The sequence below is a fragment of the Pundamilia nyererei genome, unplaced genomic scaffold, assembly GCF_000239375.1.
Source record: "Pundamilia nyererei isolate P.nyererei 1_Seehausen unplaced genomic scaffold, PunNye1.0 scaffold00128, whole genome shotgun sequence".
Taxonomy (NCBI): domain Eukaryota; kingdom Metazoa; phylum Chordata; class Actinopteri; order Cichliformes; family Cichlidae; genus Pundamilia; species Pundamilia nyererei.
This window is the reverse complement of record NW_005187529.1, coordinates 1,058,929-1,079,249: the sequence shown is the minus strand read 5'-3', so window position 1 is coordinate 1,079,249 and position 20,321 is coordinate 1,058,929. Positions and strand designations below refer to the sequence as shown.

The window sequence follows — 20,321 nt, the reverse complement described above, 5'->3', positions numbered from 1 at the left end:
TGTTTTTCTCCCTCAGGTTTATGAACCGAAAAATAAAAGTAAAGCCAGGGTGACACAAAAAGACTCACAAGCTCACTGAATTTAAAGCAGTCTTTCATTAAAACCGTTCACAGTTTATCCAGTTACTTCAAGTCTAGAGTCAGACAATAAAGAGGACTGTAGTTTAAAAAAAATCTCAGATTTAGGAAAATGAATGTATTCTGTGCAGGGAAATTGCTAATGAAAACAACTTTGAATTTCAAGGTTTAAGTAATGCTGACTGTCGAGGAGCTCTCCCTGCCCTGTTCTGTCTCTTTAGCATTACTCCTGGGTTGTATTGTTTTTAGATTGTAGACACTCAGTATTGATAAAGATTAAATTTGACCATTTTAAACATGCAACCCTCTGATCCAGTCATCCTAGAAAGCCATTTAGCCAAGCAGTGAGCGTCCTCTCATTCCAAAGGAGTGCGCTGTTATGTCAGTCAATAATGCAGCGCTTAACAGATCACAGTGCCTCAAAGGAATTGACATTATATCTCCGTTTAAAGTCAAAGGGAAAGAAAATTGATTTCCTTTTTTTTTTTTTTTTGTTCTATTTTTCATTAGCTCACCGTTCATTTTACGTCGATTAAGGAATCAATCCCGTGGCCAACTGGCGGCGTTAATGGCTTCTGTCCAGTGACAGCACAGAGTTAAAGCTGGTTGTTAAACCAGTTGTTTGAATGTGTTCAGTGCAGTGACTGTCTTATTTGAGGTGAAAAATTGAAGAGGTTAAGATGGACCAACGCAGAGCTCTGTGCAGTTTCCTTCTGTGTATTTGCAAAAATAAAGACAAAAGTCTAACAGTTTACTGCATATTGACCAACAGAACTGATGTATAAAATCATGTGTGTACCACTTGGCACAGATTAGTGTCTGTGGGAAGGAAAAGATAAAGGTTCCGTGTCCAAATTCACGAGGCTCCTGGGGCTTCAGGCTTGATCATGCAAAATGTTAATTAAGCCATCAGGCTTCCTCCAAGTATAGGATGGTTGTCTTTAGTGAACTGTTGCTATTAGCAACCACTCTCAGTGGAGATGACCACATGAACTGAACTAGCTAAGTTGTAGGTAAAAAGGTGGATGTAGTTAAGACCCATTTTCTGCAGGTAATCTGAACAGGAAGTGAACTTTGTTTTTTCTTATTTGCTGCTCTTACTTTATTTTAGTGTGTTGAATTGATTTTTATAACAGAAGCAATTTTGTAAGTGCTCTTCTTTTTCCTACTTTGTATGCCAGTACAAGAATAGAGTTTTCCATCCCGAAAATTGGGGAGAGGACATACTGACGGAATCTGAAAATTCCCTGAGTCATTGTTATAATGGCTTATCTGCAGATGAGACCCTTTTAACAGGATCTTTTTGTTCCTCATATTTTCACTTTGGGGACATGCACGTTTTTGGCTCAGTTTGACTGTATTAATCTGTAAACTGTGGCTTTTCTTTAGAGAGGTGTAAAAAGGAGTCTGCTGGAAACCACATTTCAGAGTTATTAAGGAGAATACTGTGCATTATGATTAAGCTACTGTGGCCTATGATGATGGCGGTCACAGTGCAGAGACACACCACTCTTTTCCGTGCATGGAAAGGAAGCTAATTATTATTGTTGACATGTCATGCTAAGTTGCCTTTGCAAATATAGTGCTTAACTTTGGCTTTGGCTTAATAGCAAGGCAAGCCTGTCAGTTCTCTGAAAATTAATCATTAGGCTTTTTCATTTATGAAAATTGTAAAATTTAAGGGTTTTATGATTCTCAGTGCTGAAAAATTGGATATCATCCTAGTCCGTGTTGTACATTTTGAAACATCCCTGTTTTATCACTGTATTCAGGGTGAATACTTTTCACGTCTTTAAGGGGGAAAGAACATCAAAAAGAAAAAACAATCCCTCTCTCACTCAGGATTTCACATATAACAATATGAGTCGTGAAAGCAATCTATGTCAAAACTGTGTTCAATAAATAGAGCTGTCGTGAAACTTCCAAAATGAGTCCAAAATTGCATTGTTGTATTTATTTATTTATTTGAAATGGGCAAAATGAAAACCATGAGTTTGTTTTCTGCAACCCATATGATTTAAGATGGTTATTGCAGGTTTTTTTCTTCTTTTTTTAAAATCAAGCTCTCACCTCTGTCTCATTCTAGATCCTATAAAGACGGCTCAAGGCTCCCTGTCTCTCAAAGCCTACAGGCTTACCCCAAAACTCATGGAGATCTGCAAAGAGAAAGATTTCACACCTGAGGGGTGAGTAATTCAGGACCAGAACACACAGCGGGATACTACTCATGCTACTACTTTTACTTTGTTGGCCATGCCCACACAGAAATGCAGATATTCACAGATAACTATATGTATACACATGAGCTGCTATTGCTTATAGGAATTGAGAATTATTATTATTATTATTATTATTATTATTATTATTATTAGTGGGGGGTTTTCACAGTTCCAATTCTGTTTATTCAATGGATGCAAATATGGCCTTTGCATCCTCAGGGGAGGTATTTAGTAGCAGTTGAAGATGGATGCTGATGATGATGATTTATCATCTCGCCCTTGCCCGTCAAACAAATGTACCATGTTTACACTTTTTCTGACCCCAAGGCTTATCGTAATTGCTTTTAAATTGCTGCTAAAAACGTCTGTAATGAGGGGGACTATTTTCCTGGCAGTTCAGGGTGGTGCCGGTGCACCAGCTCCCACATGCAGAAACGCACGAGGGCGCAAACGCTCGGACAAATGCGAGCGTAACGGCCCAGTGGAGAAACACCGCAGGCTGTCCATTAAAAATCTTTAGATATACACTTTGAAATCCACTAAAAGCAAGCGTATTTGCAGGCAGTACGGCAATTTAACTGCATCATTTCATTTCCCTCTCTCCCAATTTCCTCTGTATTTCGCCACCTGTGTGCGTCTGCCAGCCACTCTGTTATTGACCCACTGTGTTTGGCCCAGAGTCAGGATCCTTCTCATTTCTGCAGCTTTTCATTAGTTCCTATGATTTATTATAGCCCCAATCTGTAGCTATCAGTGTTCCCAATAAGTCCGTGATTGAAAGAGGGCAGCTCAGGGCAGGAAAGGACAATATCGCCCCATTACAACAATCTCGTCTCTATCCTATTATTTCCAAAATAGACTAGAAATCTGAATATCAATAACATTTTCCCTCCTCCAAAGATGCAAAACTTCAAAAGTGTTTCATTTTTCCCCTCTGCTACAATGTGCAGTAAAAAAATCAGCCTCTTTCATGTTGCTGTATTTGATGTTGCATAAGCTTGCATATATTGTGCACCTTTTTTTGAAATGAAAGGCAAGGATAGATGACTGTTGAATAGGCTCATCCCTTTGAACTGCCCTCCAAGTCTGTCGGGCTATGAAGGCAGTGGTCAATAGCGTCCACTTCAACACAAAATCTGAAGCTTCAAATTAGTCTGCCTGTGGAGTCAACCTTTTGGCTTTGTCCAGCGGGGCCCGACTTGTAAAGAGCGTGGCATTACGTGTGCCAGAGTCTAGTATGGTTGAACAATTTGTCCTGCGTAGAATGTGCTGTCCTTCCGTTTCCTCATAGCCACCTTTTTATATCAATCTGGCGGCATTTGAAAAGGTCATCGAATGCAGGAAATGTTTTAAAGCCCTCTAGATTGATAATTGTGCCAAATCTTTAGCAAACAGTGTTTATATCATTATGGATTTCCTTATAGACTGCTGTTACCCATACTGACTCGGAGCCCGGGGCACCATTGTCGTCTTGCTTTTGCCTCCGAGTCTCCTCTTAAAGTTTGCTTGAGGTGCTGCTCTACTTAGAATATAAAACAATATCTTTCAGAATAACTTAAAATCAGTGATGCTCCACATCCCTATTTATCACACAGACACGAATTATACAGCCCAAACATCTCTGTTTCTGGTACATTGCACACGGCAGATTAATGCAGTGAGTGTATTGATCTCATAACAAGCACAATGCATCTAACAAGGCAACATTAGACACATACAGACATTAGTTTGTAGCCCGTCCACTGTGCGCGAGTGACAGGCTGAGCCGAGGCAGTCAGTCAGGGTTATTAGATTTATGTGAGACATTAAGCAAAGATTGAAGTTCCATTTTGTGTTAACAGACCCCTGTTAGAAAAAGGGAGAGAGAGGTGCGGCTTTCAGCTCCCGAGGAGTTGATCAGGAATTAGTCAGTGCCTTGTGTGCTTGGCATAATAGCCCTCCCGCAAAGTTCATACTGGTTACTGTGGCTAACATTGCTATTGGGAGGCAATATGAACTGCTGAATCAATGACAGCATTTTTTACATGTCAGCGTGTAACATGCATTATAATATTTTTCAATATTGCACAATACTGAAATGCAGCTTTTGTTTTAATATGGAGAAACGCATGCTAACCAACACGAAAATTTGGAGTAGCAGAGGAACAGACTAGAAAAACTGATTTCAACACTTGAATGCAAATGAGTCCCAGCAGAGCAACTATTAACCCCAAACCACCGTCTGTTCACTTAAAAATGTATTCGCAATTGCTATAGATCAGCTAAGACCAGGTTTGTTTAACAGTTGTTTATTTTCCATTCTGATTCACTCTCTTTTGTGTCAAGGTAGCTGTCCCTTTAAAACAACTTAATGTTTCTAATAGAAAAAAAATTCCTGTAGTTAGTATAAACCTGTGACTGTGATTCAGCACAACAAAAAGAACAGTGGTTATCACACGGGGCCAGGCACTGAAGTCCATCAGGGTTCCCTTAGAAATCATATGAGATGTTTAAACCCCCACCACTTTTTTTGGCATCATTAATTTTCAGCCACATCATTGGGTCCATCACACTTCGAGTGAGTTTAAAGTAGAAAGATGGTCGAAATCCACGTGAGAAATGTGAAGAAATGTGATTTCACCTTTACCTCCTGTCTCCCCTCCCCTCTTTTCTTCTTTCTCTGTCTCCCTTTAGCTTGAAGAAGGCCAACATTGGCTTTGAACAAATGTTTGAGGAGGTGCCCATCGTCATCAAAAACTCCCATCTTATCAGTGTACTAATGTGGGAGCTGGAGGACAAGTCCACGGTCGCCGACAAGCACGAACTGCTAAACCTCTCAAGCAGGTCAGACATGAGCTCATGCAGCCATTTACCACAAGGGCCCAAGGCCAGACACCTTGGTTGTAAAAAGGCAAATAAGATATTGGTGGACTACACGTTTTTCTCAAGAGGGGAAGCTTATCTGGATGGTTTTTTTTGAAGGGTTATCAACATATGTTTCCTAACCTTTAGTACTGCTTTACTTTTATTATCTATTCTCATGCCCGCATTGCAGTGTGAGTGCTTTGGTTTTCTTCCTGATGTTGTATATACATTTTTTTTTTTAAATTCCCAGATTTAAAACCCTGTGTTATGGTTTCTTTTCAAGTTTCAAGACTCCTGTTTGCAAAGCCGACAAATAGTTAATCTTACAATGCAAAAGAAAAGATCTGTGGGACATCGTAACTGCAGGACGTTTTTCAATATTTCACCTTAATGGCTCAATAAGGTCATCTGAAATTCGTACCATCTCTTTTCAGGCTTTGTGTAAAATCTACAGTCAATAGTGGTTATTGATGGAAATTCTTTCAGCCCACACAATCCAGCTCTGAGCAAAGTGTCACCTTAGTTTGATTTCTTTGTACATAGTCACCATAGTACAGTGAGTACTTATCTCCTAAAGAATGCAGGCAATTCTTAAAATCATCTTACAAGCTTTGAAGCCATATTGAGGGTATCTCTTTAAGCTTGCAGGCTGCTTCAACAGACATGACTTAAGGCTACTTCTAAATTAAAATTGATTTGACATTAGCGAACTCTTGGGCATTAATCTGTGTCTTCTCAACTGTTCCAAAAGCTGCTAGATTGAATGAAAAAATAAGCAGTTTATTGATGCATTCTGCCTTTTGCGTACCCTCCCCAGGGCCACCACACTGGATCTTACATCCACTTCCATCTCCTATACTTGGGTTTAGTACTAGTTGAGAAACTTTACTTGGTATGATAATATAGATTTATGTGTTATTGATATTATACATATCAATATTATTACATTTTTATTATTGCATTGCAGTGTTTAGGTCAGATGGCTCTGACATGGTTGAACATGCAGATGATTCATTCATGAGGAAAGGGTCAGATACAGTGAGGTGGATGCACAGTGTCTACAGTTCCTATTCCAAATGTTGGAAAGTTGGGAAAAATGTAAATAAAAGCATAAAGGAATGAACTGCAAATTTTGGGTAGTAACACGATTTCAGGTAACACGACTGGACATAAACAAAAGAGCTTGTTAGAGTTTCACAGAAGTAAAGATGTACAGCAGACTTCAAAAAACTATAAACACGTGGAACAATTTCACAATAATGTCCCTCAATGTAAAAGTTTGAAAACTTTGAATAGCTCATCCTCTTCAGTATATAATCTCACCAAATGATTCAAAGAATCTGGACAAGTCTGTGTGTAAGGGACAGGGATGGAAATGTTGGATGCTCATGAGCTTCAGGTCTTTGGGCAACACTGCATTTAAAAACAGGTGGGGCTTTGTCATGGAAATCATCACATGGGCTTAGAAGCACTTCCAGAAATCAATCAAGTTCAGTCTCAGTGATCCAAAGATGACGCTATATATGAACATGGTCTAGAAACACTGCCTTCTTCTCTGACCCAAACCTATTTAACCCTGGAGAACCAATGGGGTCGGATCTGAACCCATGGGTTCTCCAGGGTTAAAATGGACCTGGAGAAATCCAAATTTCAAATTTATTTTGTAAACATGCTTCGCCCTCTGCACTGAAGAGCAGAGGGACCGTCCAGCTTTTTATCAGCACTTTTATCGTGCCTGTGAAATTGGCAGCTCGGCACCATCCGTGCTTAAAGGTGTATACAGGTTTTAGAGCAACATATGCTCATATCAAGTTTGTAGGGAAGGTCCTGCATATTTCACCCAGAACATGCTTGACTGCACACTGAAGCTATGATAACAGCATGGCTTCATAGTAGAAGAGTCCAGATGCTAATGTGGCCTGGCTGCGATCCAGACCTTTCACCATCTGAAAACATTTGGCACATTATGAAATGAGCAACATGGCAAATAAGGCCAAGGACTGTTGAGCTGCTAGAGCAAGAATAATCAGACGGACAAGAATGGGACAATATTCCTCTGCTAAAAGTCCAGCAGCTGGTCTCCTCAGTTCCCAGACTGTTGTTGAAAGAAAAGTGGGTGTTACACACTGGTAAACATGGCCCTGTCCCAGCTTTTTTGGGATGTGTTGCTGCTGTTAAATCCAAAATGGCCTTATTTATTTATTTATTTGTTTATTTATTTATCTGAAAATAGTATATTTTCTCAGTTTAAACATTGCATTTGTGTTTTATTTACATTTCACAACTTTTTTTTGAAATTGGAGTTGTAAGCTGGAAGACAAACTACACTGGAGCCTTAATAGCATAAACAACTGTGTCCCTTTCCACCCATAATAGCCTTTTGGAAATAATGGGGTTTTATGTTGTGCTGGCAAAAGTTACGAGAGAGGACTTTTAAATAGGATTATTTTCTTCTTTTTTATGTTATTTGGTATGAAGAATATATATATTAAAAAAAAGAAGGAACAAGTAATCAAACCAATTCCTTTAAACTTTATTCTAAAATAACTGGATCGTACCAGATAGTAGGTGCTACATTTTTTTTGGGGGGGGGATTTTGTAAATTGCTCCAATCACTGCCCACAAATGCATTCCAGGGCGCGTCTGAGCACTTATCCGATTTCCCAATCCTGTACCTTTTAGGATGGAATTGGATGTTTGATTGAGAGATTCACTCTAAAACTCGGTCCGGTAAATGCCACATTTTAAATGTCACATTCCAAAATGTCTTCAAAAGCAGGACCTGCCATCAAACTTTGCCTACCATCACTAATGAGCACAATATGAACAAATATAACCAACCATATCAACTCACAGCCTGGCTCTTTAAGTCTCGCATTTATATCTCAGAGGCACTCAGCATCAGTCTCAGGAGAATTTATCAGCAATCATTTATGGAGATAAATCGCTGCAAGTGGAGCAACAGCTGTGAAGCTGCTAATCAAAAAGCTTCCCAGGGGCAGGTGTGAGAAATTAGCACAATAACGACTCAAAGTGCTGATTTACACACTGGCAGCGCGCAAAACACTGTGCTCACTTGCACGCTGCGGCGAGGCACTTCGGGAGTTGTTGTTATTCTCCTCAACTGTGTCCTTAAACGCAAGTATGGCATGACTTAAATGAGGCCTCATGCAGGCAGACATGTAGGTTCCATGAGCATGGCCAACAGAGGCAGGCAGAAACCCCAGCAATTTTCTTCCAAATTACTAAATAGAGTGAAGGAGAATGGCTCACTATTCTTGCATATTGTTCCATTTTCCAAGTGATTACTCTGAAGTTGAAGCATAGCTTTTGATATCGCCCAAAACGGAGCAGAAGCAGGATGGCCCTCCCCCGTAGGTTTTTCGACACAACCGCCGATGGGATGTCTGGCAAGATGAAATTGTTTCCCCGAAGTTGTCAGATTGCTGCACAGCTCTGCCCTCGTATTGGATTGTAGCGCTCCATCTCTCTACATCTTCTGCTGACAGCCCCACCCTTTTCTCCTCATTTCCACCCCTTCAAAAAAAAAAAAACGGAGGGAAAAAAAGAAGAAAAAGTAAACGATAATGGGTTTTATTTAATGTTTTTCCTTTTGTCTCATTTTCCAATCTGCGGTCCCATTTGTCAATGTCATCTATGTCTAACGCTGAGAGAGTGCCGTTTCACTCCAGCAAACAGGGTTCTTCTTACCACAGATGATGATGTTGATCGTGGTGATGGATTGTATGAATGTAAATTCATCTATGTAGCCTTTCAACCCCCACAGCCCTCTTGAAATACCCATGTTTGCAGTGTTATTAAAACTAAACTACATTTTGGGCCTTTTACAAGGTCTTCACTCATGTGTAAATTTCCCATTTAGTTCATTACCCCCAGTATCTGTCTGATTAGTGTATTTGGCCTCCTGCCTGGACTCTTTTACTGTTGGAAAAGTGAAAAATATGTAAACATATTTTCTCTGATATTAAATTACCCTGATGATAAGTTTTCGGTGAGTGAGGGGGAGGGGAGAACTTTTAAGGCTTTGTGTGCTATAGCTGCTGATGCAGGTGAAGAGAAATAACTGGAAATGGGGTCATGAGGCAGGTGTTGACAGAAGTGTCTGTGTGAATGAAATGATCTGCAGAAAAATTTGACCCTTGACACACAAACTTGATCCATCGAGATGGACTATAAGAAGGGGTATTTTTGAACAAAAGCCAATAATAGATCCTTCTCTTAAAAGGAGACGGAACTGAAATAATGATAATGGGCAGGAAGCAGTGAGGGATGGAGAAAGGTATTCAGTCACATAAGGTTTTAAATTTGTGCCAAAGCTAACATTCATCTTTTTCTCTTTTTTTATATAACTGAGACAATGCTGTACGCGTACGTTGGGGAAAAATCTTTTTAGATTTATTTCGAGTCCTCTTTAAAACAAATTATTCCGCTGGCGGCGCAAGCCAGCAATCCACATTGTGCTCGAGTCCATCAGTTAAAAAGACTCCATCAGAATAAAACGCTCATTCTAAGAGTGGAAGTCATTTCCTTGGCAGCTTTGTTAAACAACTCCCCTCTGAACTTTCAGTTTTAGTGAATGTCAGCCAACTTTTGCTCACACAACAATGCAGGTTTGTCCTCTTTTGTCCTGGGCAAATACAACCCTGTGGACACAGGCACTCCTACTGTACACTGTACGGGCCTCCACTGAACTTGACAGAATCGGCGATGGTGCGAAATCCCTAGATAGACTTTGATTTCTAATTCAGTATTGATTGCAAAGCTTGCTGATGCCTCTGAATAATTTAACCCTGTGGAGTTTATGGCCAGACGTTGTGGAGTGTGGGATACATTATTCAGCGTGCAGTTGTAGCAACTTTCTGTAACTGGTAACATTCAGTTTTCGAGTGTTTGGAGAAGACACGGAGCAGTTATGCGGTTTTTCTTGTATGGTCAGGGTTTTGAAAACAGAATATCAAACTGAACATGCTCCAGTACACTAAACTAGTTATCAGACACACGAGACACTGATGCAGTTGGAAGCTCAAAGCACAGTAAAGGAAGTCTGTGGACTGGGAGTGAAGTTTTGTTTTAGTCTTTGATAAAATAGTCCTTTTAATTTTTACTTGTCAGTTTCTCGTTTTTTCATTTGTTACATAAGCTCTCCAAAAATCTTGCAATTTCACAATCAGGGACAAAAGACATACAAACTGATAAGAAATCCCACTAAATTGCAAGTCACTCTTACTCACCACCGGCACACAGTAAAGCTCACAAACACACACTCAGTCCAGCTCAGGCATTTGACACTTACATAAACGGCAGATGTTTTGAAGGATCCTAGATGGATTCTTTCGCATATATTATTCATGCGCACCACACAAATTAGCCACCATATTGCTGGATGAAATAGTTTTAAATGGGCTCTCGTCAGTGAGAATCAATTCTGACACAGTCAGAGGGACGCAGTAGGGAAGTGTTATGCTGAGAGTTTGCATGTTTACAATGGAGGGTTGACAAACTGATCACGCAACAGTCCTCACAGGCAAACACTACTGTACTGGAAATGGTTCAGGCAGTCCAGATTATGGAAATGACTTTGAAGTTAGTGGAAATTTTACGTGTTTTGCATGATGGCTTTAAGTAGTTTGATCTTTCTGAAACCTGTTCAGCTTTTTCTGATTAAAGTTCTGAATAAAGGGCAGTATGCAAGCATTTAAGTAGATTATCTAATCGCTTATATTAGCGCACGCCTCATGCAGATGCAACAGTATAATACTGATAGTGTCACAGATAGTTAAGGCATGTGAGAATAGCACTATAAATCATTGTCAGCACTGTTCATATAATTATCAGCATGCCTGTGGTTAGTTGCATTAATTTTCTCTCGGTGTGTGCATATTTTCATGTAAATATAATTAAGGTGTTTGCAGTTAATGGAAGGCGATGGTAAACCAAGATGATCACGATGAGTCTTTAGAATGTGCATAAATTTCCAAAATGTATTACTGCTTAACTTTATGCAAATACTTATTGTCCTGTAGTTTCTGTTCTGGTGTGCACTGTAGCCGCAGACCTGATATATTGTTCTGTATGTTGCTCATGCTTTAATATAAAACCTGAAAACGGAGCTTGCATGCAGCAGTGAAACTGTCAATTTTCAAATATGAGAACTACAGTATTTTTAGTGTTGGACTGTAATTTTATGTCATCTGTTGCTTGCAAAGCAGTGCCGTGACAGGAGAAACTTTTCCTCAGTATGCAATTACTCCAGACAAAAATTCAAAACCACTTTATGCACATTTATTGCTTTATGTAAGCCATACAAATTATAGCCCCTCTTTACAAACCGAGTTTACAAAGTGCTTTGGCAAACAAACCAAATAATACTCGGAAGGTAAAATCAGACGGCCAAACATTAGAGCCAGAAGAAATGGATGCAATTAAGTTAAAGCTTTGGTAGAATTAAATTAGCAAGAATAAGGATGCAAAATGCATAACAGATGATGAGAATAAATGATAAATACAAGCGGAAGATTAAAGTCAAAGGAAGCACAAACGACTAAATAAAACAAGGTGGTAGCCAGTAATGGACTGTGAAAGACATCACCTAACAACATCACATAAATGCAAGTTTATAAATATGTTTTTAAGAAGTGAGGAGATTATTATGGATTTTGCAAACCAGGTCTCCTCAAGCAGGTCACGACCAAGAGGGCCTGGCGCAAGCACGGCAACCTTTAGAATAATGTGTTAACTTTTTGAACAACGAAAGGTATCTAGGACTGCAAATTCAGGTCAGCATATGATATGAAATGTACTTCGAGGCCAGAACCAGACTTGCTTTAAGGGCAGTCAGTAAAATAAAAAAAATGTATTATGAACATGTACCGGAATCCATTGGAGCGAAGGCTCGATTGGGGAGATGTTATGTGTGATGATCCCTCTGCTAAAGCCATCAAGAGGCCTTAGCTTCTGCGAATGGTTCGAGGGGTTTTTATGTGCTCACCAAAAATGGCGGAGTTGTATTGCAGACAAGGGGCTGCTATAAAAACATCTCTGTATTAAGAGAGTCGCAATTCACAGTACGTGTCACGACAAGCCATTAAGTCTAACTCTCTGCAGATGCCCAACCAGACACGGATCAAGGCAGCAGCACAAAACCATTTCTAAATTTTTAAGTGTTGCTTAGAGCGTAGTGACCTCTGTAATTGTGAATACACCAGTACTCCTAATATGACCTGGTGGTTTCAAACTGAGTTACCGAGTCAGCCAGTCCTTGGTCATAGTGGTGACCAAAACCCAGCAGTCACAACAGCTAGTTTAGAAATCCTTTGGCGAAATGGGAAAGCCTGCTAAAAGGACAGCCCATTCAGCAACCCTCAATTTAGACCTCTGTGCTAGAGTAGGTAGATGGAGACCAACTGAGTAAAAGGCACAAGACAGCCTTGTTGGAGTTGGTCAAACTGCATTTAAAAAAACTCTGAGAAGTTGAAGAAAAAGATTCTCTGACCTGAAAAGTCAAAATCTGAAATAACTGGGCAGGGCTCCAAACAAGTCTAAAAGAAAACACCGGGTATTTTATAAACTGCAAAAGTAAAGGGATCAGAATACTCCGACATGACTGAGTGGGTTTCATTTGAACTACAGAAAGCTGAAGAATTGAATATGAAATAAATATGCACAAATTGTTATGGGAAATGTATGTGGCTCAGGTCAATTATGGTTACAGTGGAGATTGTTTCTGTGGTGTCAGTGCAGATATAGTGAGTTTAAGTGGGTTTAGGCTCAAATTTAAGTTGAGACGGTAATCTCTTTTTCTTGGCTTTCAACAAAATAAACAGATTGTGACGGGCTGAGAGACAAATATTGATTCCTTTAGAAATTGTTAATAAAACTCAGAGGAGAGAGGAATGTAACTAAAACCATTCAAAGCACGCTCCAGTCTTCCCACACACTAACATATTTATACAAACGCACAACAGTTACATCAGCACAAGTACGCGCACTGCCAAAACATACACGGTTTTGGCAGTTCTTACGGGTATAGCTGTCATTTAAATAAACACTACGAATCTGTTTTCCCACAGTACATACTGCATTATGTAGCACCCAAACATTCGTAAATGAAACAATACAACTCCACAGAGGGAAGTACAAGAGGGATACAACTTGAAGTAGAGCTCTGCAGTCTTGTGAAGGTTGAACTTAAGAATGTAGCAAGACATCCTGTTAAAAATGGAGCTCATGGGACGAGAGGGAAGTGGAATGCTGGTGGCGCTCTGTTTTGAGTCTTGTCAGCATGGCAGCATTGGAAAAACATGAAGGATGTGACGACATCACAGAAATGTGTAGGAGAGGGGCATGAAGTAAGGTCCACAGGACCTGTACCAAGTACTGACCAAACCTGGGATCACAGGTGACTTTCAGGTCATGGGTCTCAAGAGCAACAAATTTAGTAGGAGGTGAAAGGTCAAAGATTAAGTCGGGATGGATACAAAGACCTTGACTTCTCAAAGCTTGGAAAGTTTTAGATTCATAGTGGTCAATTCTAGATGGGAATAGTGTAGTTATGCTGCAATAGGCCTAGGCTGCTGGGAGCTTCCAGTGATACAATGAGTGTTACTTCTTCGCCTACCTTTTTTCACTCTGTGTTTATAAATCACTGCATTTAATCATTAGTGAAGCTCTGCCTCTCTTCCACAGTGTGTCTTTTGTCCTGTCTTCCTCTTCTCACCTGATGCCTGCCTCTCCCTTAACCTGGTTCTGTCAAAGGTTTCTTCCTGTTAAAAGGGAGTTTTTCCTTCCCACTGCTGCTAAATGCCTGCTCATAGGTCTTTACTTTACAATATGAAGCGCCTCGAGGTAACTGCTGTTTTGATTTGGCACTGTATAAATTGAATAGAATTGAATTGCATTGGATCTCAGCTCAGGAGGCTGCTCAGGTCATCCACAGGGGAACATTTCCTTGGCTCCACCTGTCAAAGTGTACCGGAGCAAGACACTGGAACAGCAAATTCCTCCTAAGGCCAAATGAAGCAACAAGTCTTTCACCCAGTCAGTCATAACTTAGCCCAACTTGATAGTTTTGTCAGTGGCACTGTCTTATTTGAAGTGTTCTTCTTGCAATGAGCAGGTGTCAAACACAAAGCTAGTAAGGAGCAGGAGCTAAATTCTCTAGCATATCTGTACAGCTCATAACAATAAAGGCGATGTTGCATATCACTATTGCATATCATTACATTTAGAAGGAGCAGCAACAATGAGGAGCCTATTATGTGTGAGATATGTGTAAACTTACTGAAGAGCCGTCTCCTCGTACTTGCAGTTTGTCAGACCTGTGATTCTCCACACCAACCAAGCCAGTTAAACACGCCAGTGCTGTACACTGATGCTTTCTGAGGTCTTTCCCTTTGTTTTGTTTTGAGCCTTCATACTTATCGCACATAACTAAGAGGTTACAACTAAAAGTTGAAATTAAATATGGATTAGTGTGAGCTGTTAATTTAAAGAGATTTTTTTGTAAAAAGGTAAAAACATTTCACTGAGGTTCACAAGTGCTGTTGACAGTACAAAAACCTGTTTGAGTGACACGCTGTCAATTTTGTTCCAGCAACCACTTGGAGAAGAGCCTTCAGCTCCTGATGGACAGAGTGGATGACATGAGCCAAGACATTGTCAAATATAACACCTACAGCCGCAACCTGAGCAAGCAGCAGCAGCAGAAGCACCAGGTAACTCTTGAATGCATGAATGCACCGTGACACACACACACACACACACACACACACACACACACACACACACACACACACACACACACACACACACATACAGCCACAGTCTCAGCAGGAAAACAGCAGGTAGATTTCTGTCAGACATGGGCACAACCAATTGCAGCTATAATCACAGCAGGCAAGCAGCAAAAGCACCAGGTATCAAACACACCCCCACACACGCACATGTAGGAATATGGTCCTGTAGGCTTATACGTGTACATACTGAGGAGTCGAAGCAGGAACTACAATGTAAAAATGTTAAATAAGTGTCCCAGGTTCTGAGGAGGGATCAAGCAAGAAACGCTACCATATTCATGTTAAGTCGGCTCAAAATAATTTTGATTGAAAGCGCAGGATCTTCCGGTTGGATCTGGTAAAGTTCAGTTGTGTTGCTGAGTGTGATTTTGAGTCATGTTCACGCTGACTTTCATCCCTGTGTGAAAAAACACCGCAGATTCTCGTGCACGTGGTGCAGCTGTCATTGTAGAGGTTCAGACACAGAAAGCAGGGGGACAAAAAGATGAAGAATAAAAGATGAAACTCGTGTCACAAGTAGATTCAAGCAGAGGCACCGAGATCAGTTTGAAAGTGATTTCTCTTGTCTTGAGTTTGCACCAATTAGAGAATGACTAATGTTAATTTTGCAATATCTGTCATAGTGTTATCATCAGTCACCTCATTTCAGTTACTGCTGTAGATCAGCAGATTTTCAATTTCAGGCACCGTCATCCTCATCCTCCTCCTGTCAAGGAAGAGGTAATGTCCTTACTCACTGTAATACAGTCACAGCAATATTTCTCTTTAGGTACTTAAGAAAAGCAGGTTCAGAGGTTATGGAAAGCTGATACATATAAACTGAAAGCTGGCATTAGTAAACTGAGCTTTTCATCTGAAGTGAAAATCCTCTGTTTATATTTGTTGTCTGTAACAGCGAGACACATCACGAACTCAGACTTCATTTAAAAGCGTTTTGCAAAACACAAGCGCACTGTGACAAATGTACTGTGTGTGTAAAGGCTCACAGATGCACACACCACCTCCAAGCACAAACTGGAGGCACGAAGCAAACCAGAACGAAACGCACTTGCACACAGACACACACAGAGTGAGCCTCATACCATCTGCAGCTACAACCTCGTCCAGATGCATCATAAACATCCGGCAAAACATGCTATTGCTAACAGTCAGCGACTCTCACGGGCGCGCTGCTTGGGAAAGTGGAAAAGCGGAGGCACAGGTGACTCACTAATGTGCGCGCAAACGTACACCCACGGTAAAACCGGTCGCGCTATTTTGTCATTATTTTCAGCAAGTGGAAATGAGAAAATGTCTGAGGTATTAATGGCGATTGGGGCTGACTCATCAGCATCTTGGCCGACAGAAGAAAAAGCCAGAGCCAAGTTCACAGTCATTAGGCAGACCTCACAACAATCGTGCATCGGTGACCACAGCTCGTCCTCAGTACGCACACAACGAAAACGCGCTCCTAGATTTATCCCCACGTATCCCCGGGCTATTCACCCACACTGCAGCCATTATGATCCATCATCCTCCCCACACTGACCTCCCCATCATCTCCAGCTCCCCGAAGCCCTGTACACCCCTATACCCAGACTCTCGTCATACACAATATCACACAGATGGGGCCTTTAATGGTGTCACCTTTTTTCACGTTTCACATGAGTCTCGACAATGAACAAATAACGCACAGAGAAGGAGAAAGAGCGCCGCTGTTAAAACCTTTCAGACATCTGCAGTATTTGCTCCATGTAATCTCGTGCTATTGACCCTGCTGCTTCCCGGACAAATGGAACCTTATTAATCATCATAGAAAGTTGCAAAAAGGCATTCTGCTGAGAGGGCTCCATTTTTCATTTATAGCCCTCTGAATTCAGTAAATATCAGGTTCCCAGGAACAGTCTGCAGCCAAGTTAGTCTTTGTAACAGGAAATGTACATCTCACTTCTTTCAATTCATTCATTTTCTCTTTTTTCCCTACATCTGTTGAAAGCGAGGCGCACTTTTAAAGGAGGTTAGGTATGGCGCAGTGTGGTAATCATATGAACTGAGGAATTGTCATTTATGGTTAACGATAGAAACGAAAGGGCTCCGATTAAAAGGTTTAACGTTATGTTATAGCCATGTAATGATTTTGTAAAAATTTAACAGAAAGCAAACACATTCAGCTAAATTTAAGAGAGACTGCATTTGGAAGCAAAATATGCTCGAAATGAAAATGAAGCCCATTGGGGCTTAGGGGGGCGTCTTTGGTAAAAATGACCTTTGACCTCTCGGTTAGGTTGGCGAAAGTCAGATGAGACCAGATAAAGCGCATGGTGAAGCAACAGTAATGAGACGTGGAGGTTGATGGAGCCCACTGGAAATGCAGAGCATGTAAAAGCATGCCAGAATAATTTATTTATTTTTATATATATTTTAAAAAAATAACCCTCAAAGATGGACCTTAGCTGACGGGACGAGAAGATAATTAGGCCTAAGCTGAAGAGAACGAGAGCACTGACACAAGCAGAAAGACGATTCTCAGCTAACAAGCGGCTCCAAATACCACAATATTCTCCGGAGAACAACTGTAAATTCATTGAAGGTCAATCCAAAATTCATTTACATGCTTCAAAGATTAATTTGTGGACATAATTAAGAGTCCCATTTCACCACATGGAGCAACAGTAAAATATTCCGTACCCTGCCAGACTCTAAATATTAAATTATTATATTCGATCTCTGTGGGTAAATAAAAACCAATTCCTTAATTGTGTTTAAGAGCATCTATTTTGCACACACAAACATTGTGCTCTGGAAATGAGCTCGCCTCATGATATTCATTGTCAGACATATTTTCTGACAAACTCGGCACTCGTGGCAGGAAAAGAAGCCATCATATCTACTGAGAGCATAATGTGGTTTATAATAAGTAGAATTTGATCCTGGTCTGTGCGGACCTCTACTTATTATACCAAAAGTGAAAATATTGGGCTGTCATAATGAAGCTTTACTCAGGAAAGCAGCACAATGCCAGAAAGGCATGTTCCCCAGCTGGGAGCACAGTGGTTCCAGCAGTTTTGCTGTAGTGGTGCTTTGGAAAGCTTGTGAAGGTTGAGGGTAAAATGAATATAGGAAAAATAAAATTCAGAGAAATCTGTCTGTAGGCTGTAAAAGAACTGCTGGGATAGGATTATTTTCTACCAAGACATCAAGCTCAAACATGAAGTCAAAGATACACAGTAGTCTAGACCCCATTTCAGTTCAGGCTTTGTAGTAGGACGGCTGTTCCCACACACATCACATAGAACTTGACAGAGATTGAGCAGTTTGTACAGGAAAACTGGGTGGTTGGGGGCGTGGCCGTCAAAGGTGCTTCTATTTTGCTGACTTAGCAAGGGTTGCTTGTTCTTGTGCCACACTTTTTTTTTTTCTTGGTAGGAAAAATTACTTTTTAAGGCATTGTATATCTATATGGAATACTGAGTAAGTTGGAGCATAAGAAAAAAAAGAGTTATTTCTAGAATTCGCATACAATTATGCATTAGCATTTTGATTACACAGTCATGCTGCGGTGCAGTGGCAGAGAAGTTTTATTTAAACAAATAGTTATATTTTTCATTTTCATATTCATATTGTTTATCTTAGCAATTTTTTCAGCTTCAATCAACCATACAGGTGCGTTGTGGGATGTGGTTGAAGTCACTGCTCCCACTCACTTTTTATTCCTTTCCTTGACACAACCACTTCTTCCACCTGTGTGTCTGTCTCTCTCTCCTCCATCTTGCCAAATTAAGAAGGCTTTTAGGATCTCCAGAGACCCAGCACCTCACTGATTTACCGACTGTCAGCCCCCGACAAATCACTCCATCCCTGTCAGCACTTATAACTCTTCTGTTACTCTCTGTCTCTTACATCTCATCTCTCATCACTATGTTTCTCTACATCTCACTCACCTCTTACTGTTTGCATCGTCTCTCTTACTTTGTGCTCTCCTCTTTTATTTCTGTCTCTGTGTTACTTTGCATCTTCCTTGTTCTCACTTCACTTGTTTTTTCTTTAACTTTTGCTACTCCCACTCCTCTTTCTCTGTTTCCCCTCTCTTTATGTTCTCATCCTGTCCTCGTCATCTCCGGCCCATCCCGTTCTCCCTTTCTGTCCACTTTTTTGATTTCTTCCCTCAATTCCCAACCCACTTTTTCCATTCGCAATCTATCTTTTATTTTCATCCTCTCCTCTCCCGTGTCTGCCGTCACTAATGCCACGCCTCTCTGTCTCTGCATCGCTCCCTCCACAGTACCTCCAGAGGCGGCAGCAAGAGAACGCCCAGCGCCAGAGCAGAGGGGAGCCCCCGCTGCCTGAAGAGGACATCAGCAAACTATTCAAGCCCCCCCAGCCGCCACCACGCATGGACACGCTGCTCATTGCAGGTATGCACGCAAACACACACTCACACATCCTCCGAGTATAGTCATGACTCTCCATGACCACTGTAGAGCTCCCTCTCCACCCCCCTCACCCCTCCCTCCAAACAGCCGCCTCTGCTCCCCTCACAGGAGCTCAGGTTCTGTTTTGTAATTATCTCCGCCATTATCTCGAAATTACATTAATTTAAAGTTTATTGACTCAATCTCCATCTCGACCGCCCCTTTTCCCCGCCGCCGTCTCACGCTGTTCAGCTCTCCTCCGCCTCCCGACAACATTCTGATCCTTCCGTTTACTGCGACTCCACACTAATTCACTGTTTTGCTGTGCTGCTGTTTTCTCTCCCACCCCCGCCTGGTTGCGTGCACCGTCTGTGTACATGTGTGTGCGTGCGTGTTTGTCTGTACGTTTCTGTGGGCGCGTGTTTGTGTCTTTTGTATGGGGGCGTGTGGATGCATGTGGTTACACTCCAACAGGGCAAATTAACAACTACTGCCAGAATGTGAAGGAATTCACCTCGCAGAACCTCGGGAAGCTGTTCATGGCGGAGGCTCTCCAAGGCCACAACTAGAGGAGAGACAGAAGGAGCAAGAGAGATGCAAACCCACCTTAATGATGCCCACAGGAGCAGCCTTCATTTTCATTTTTTATTTTTTTTCCTCTGAATTTATTTGTTGTTTTTTTTATGTCTAGAACCACCCCAGACACAGAATTAACTTTGAACACTTGGTTTTGATTTAAATAAAAACTCTTGCATCTCAACATCTTCTCCGTCTCCTTCGTCTGTTATCGCAGTCGAGCTGTCTTTTGTTTTTGATGGAAATTGCAATTTCAGTTTCACTGTACAAAGATGATTGGTTTTGTACAGAATGTTTTTGTGCAGACTATTAATATGTGAGAACGGAGGTCTGCTTGAAAGTACAAACTAATTCCGCAGTACTTTGAGTTGTTTTTGCCACATGCTTTTCATCCGCAGT

At 41.0% G+C, this 20,321-nt stretch overlaps 1 protein-coding gene across 1 annotated transcript in view; it reads left to right on the top strand.

The window, feature by feature from the left end:
• LOC102207623 (eukaryotic translation initiation factor 3 subunit H) overlaps window positions 1–20,106 on the top strand; it is a 59,215-nt gene extending 39,109 nt beyond the window's left edge. Inside the window, exons 4-8 of the mRNA XM_005743159.2 lie at window positions 2,164–2,263; window positions 4,970–5,119; window positions 14,754–14,874; window positions 19,217–19,349; window positions 19,821–20,106. Of these exons, the coding sequence (XP_005743216.1) occupies window positions 2,164–2,263; window positions 4,970–5,119; window positions 14,754–14,874; window positions 19,217–19,349; window positions 19,821–19,915 (599 nt within the window). The 3' untranslated portion in view covers window positions 19,916–20,106. The remainder of the gene's footprint in view (window positions 1–2,163; window positions 2,264–4,969; window positions 5,120–14,753; window positions 14,875–19,216; window positions 19,350–19,820) is intronic.
• The last annotated feature ends 215 nt before the right edge of the window (window positions 20,107–20,321 follow it).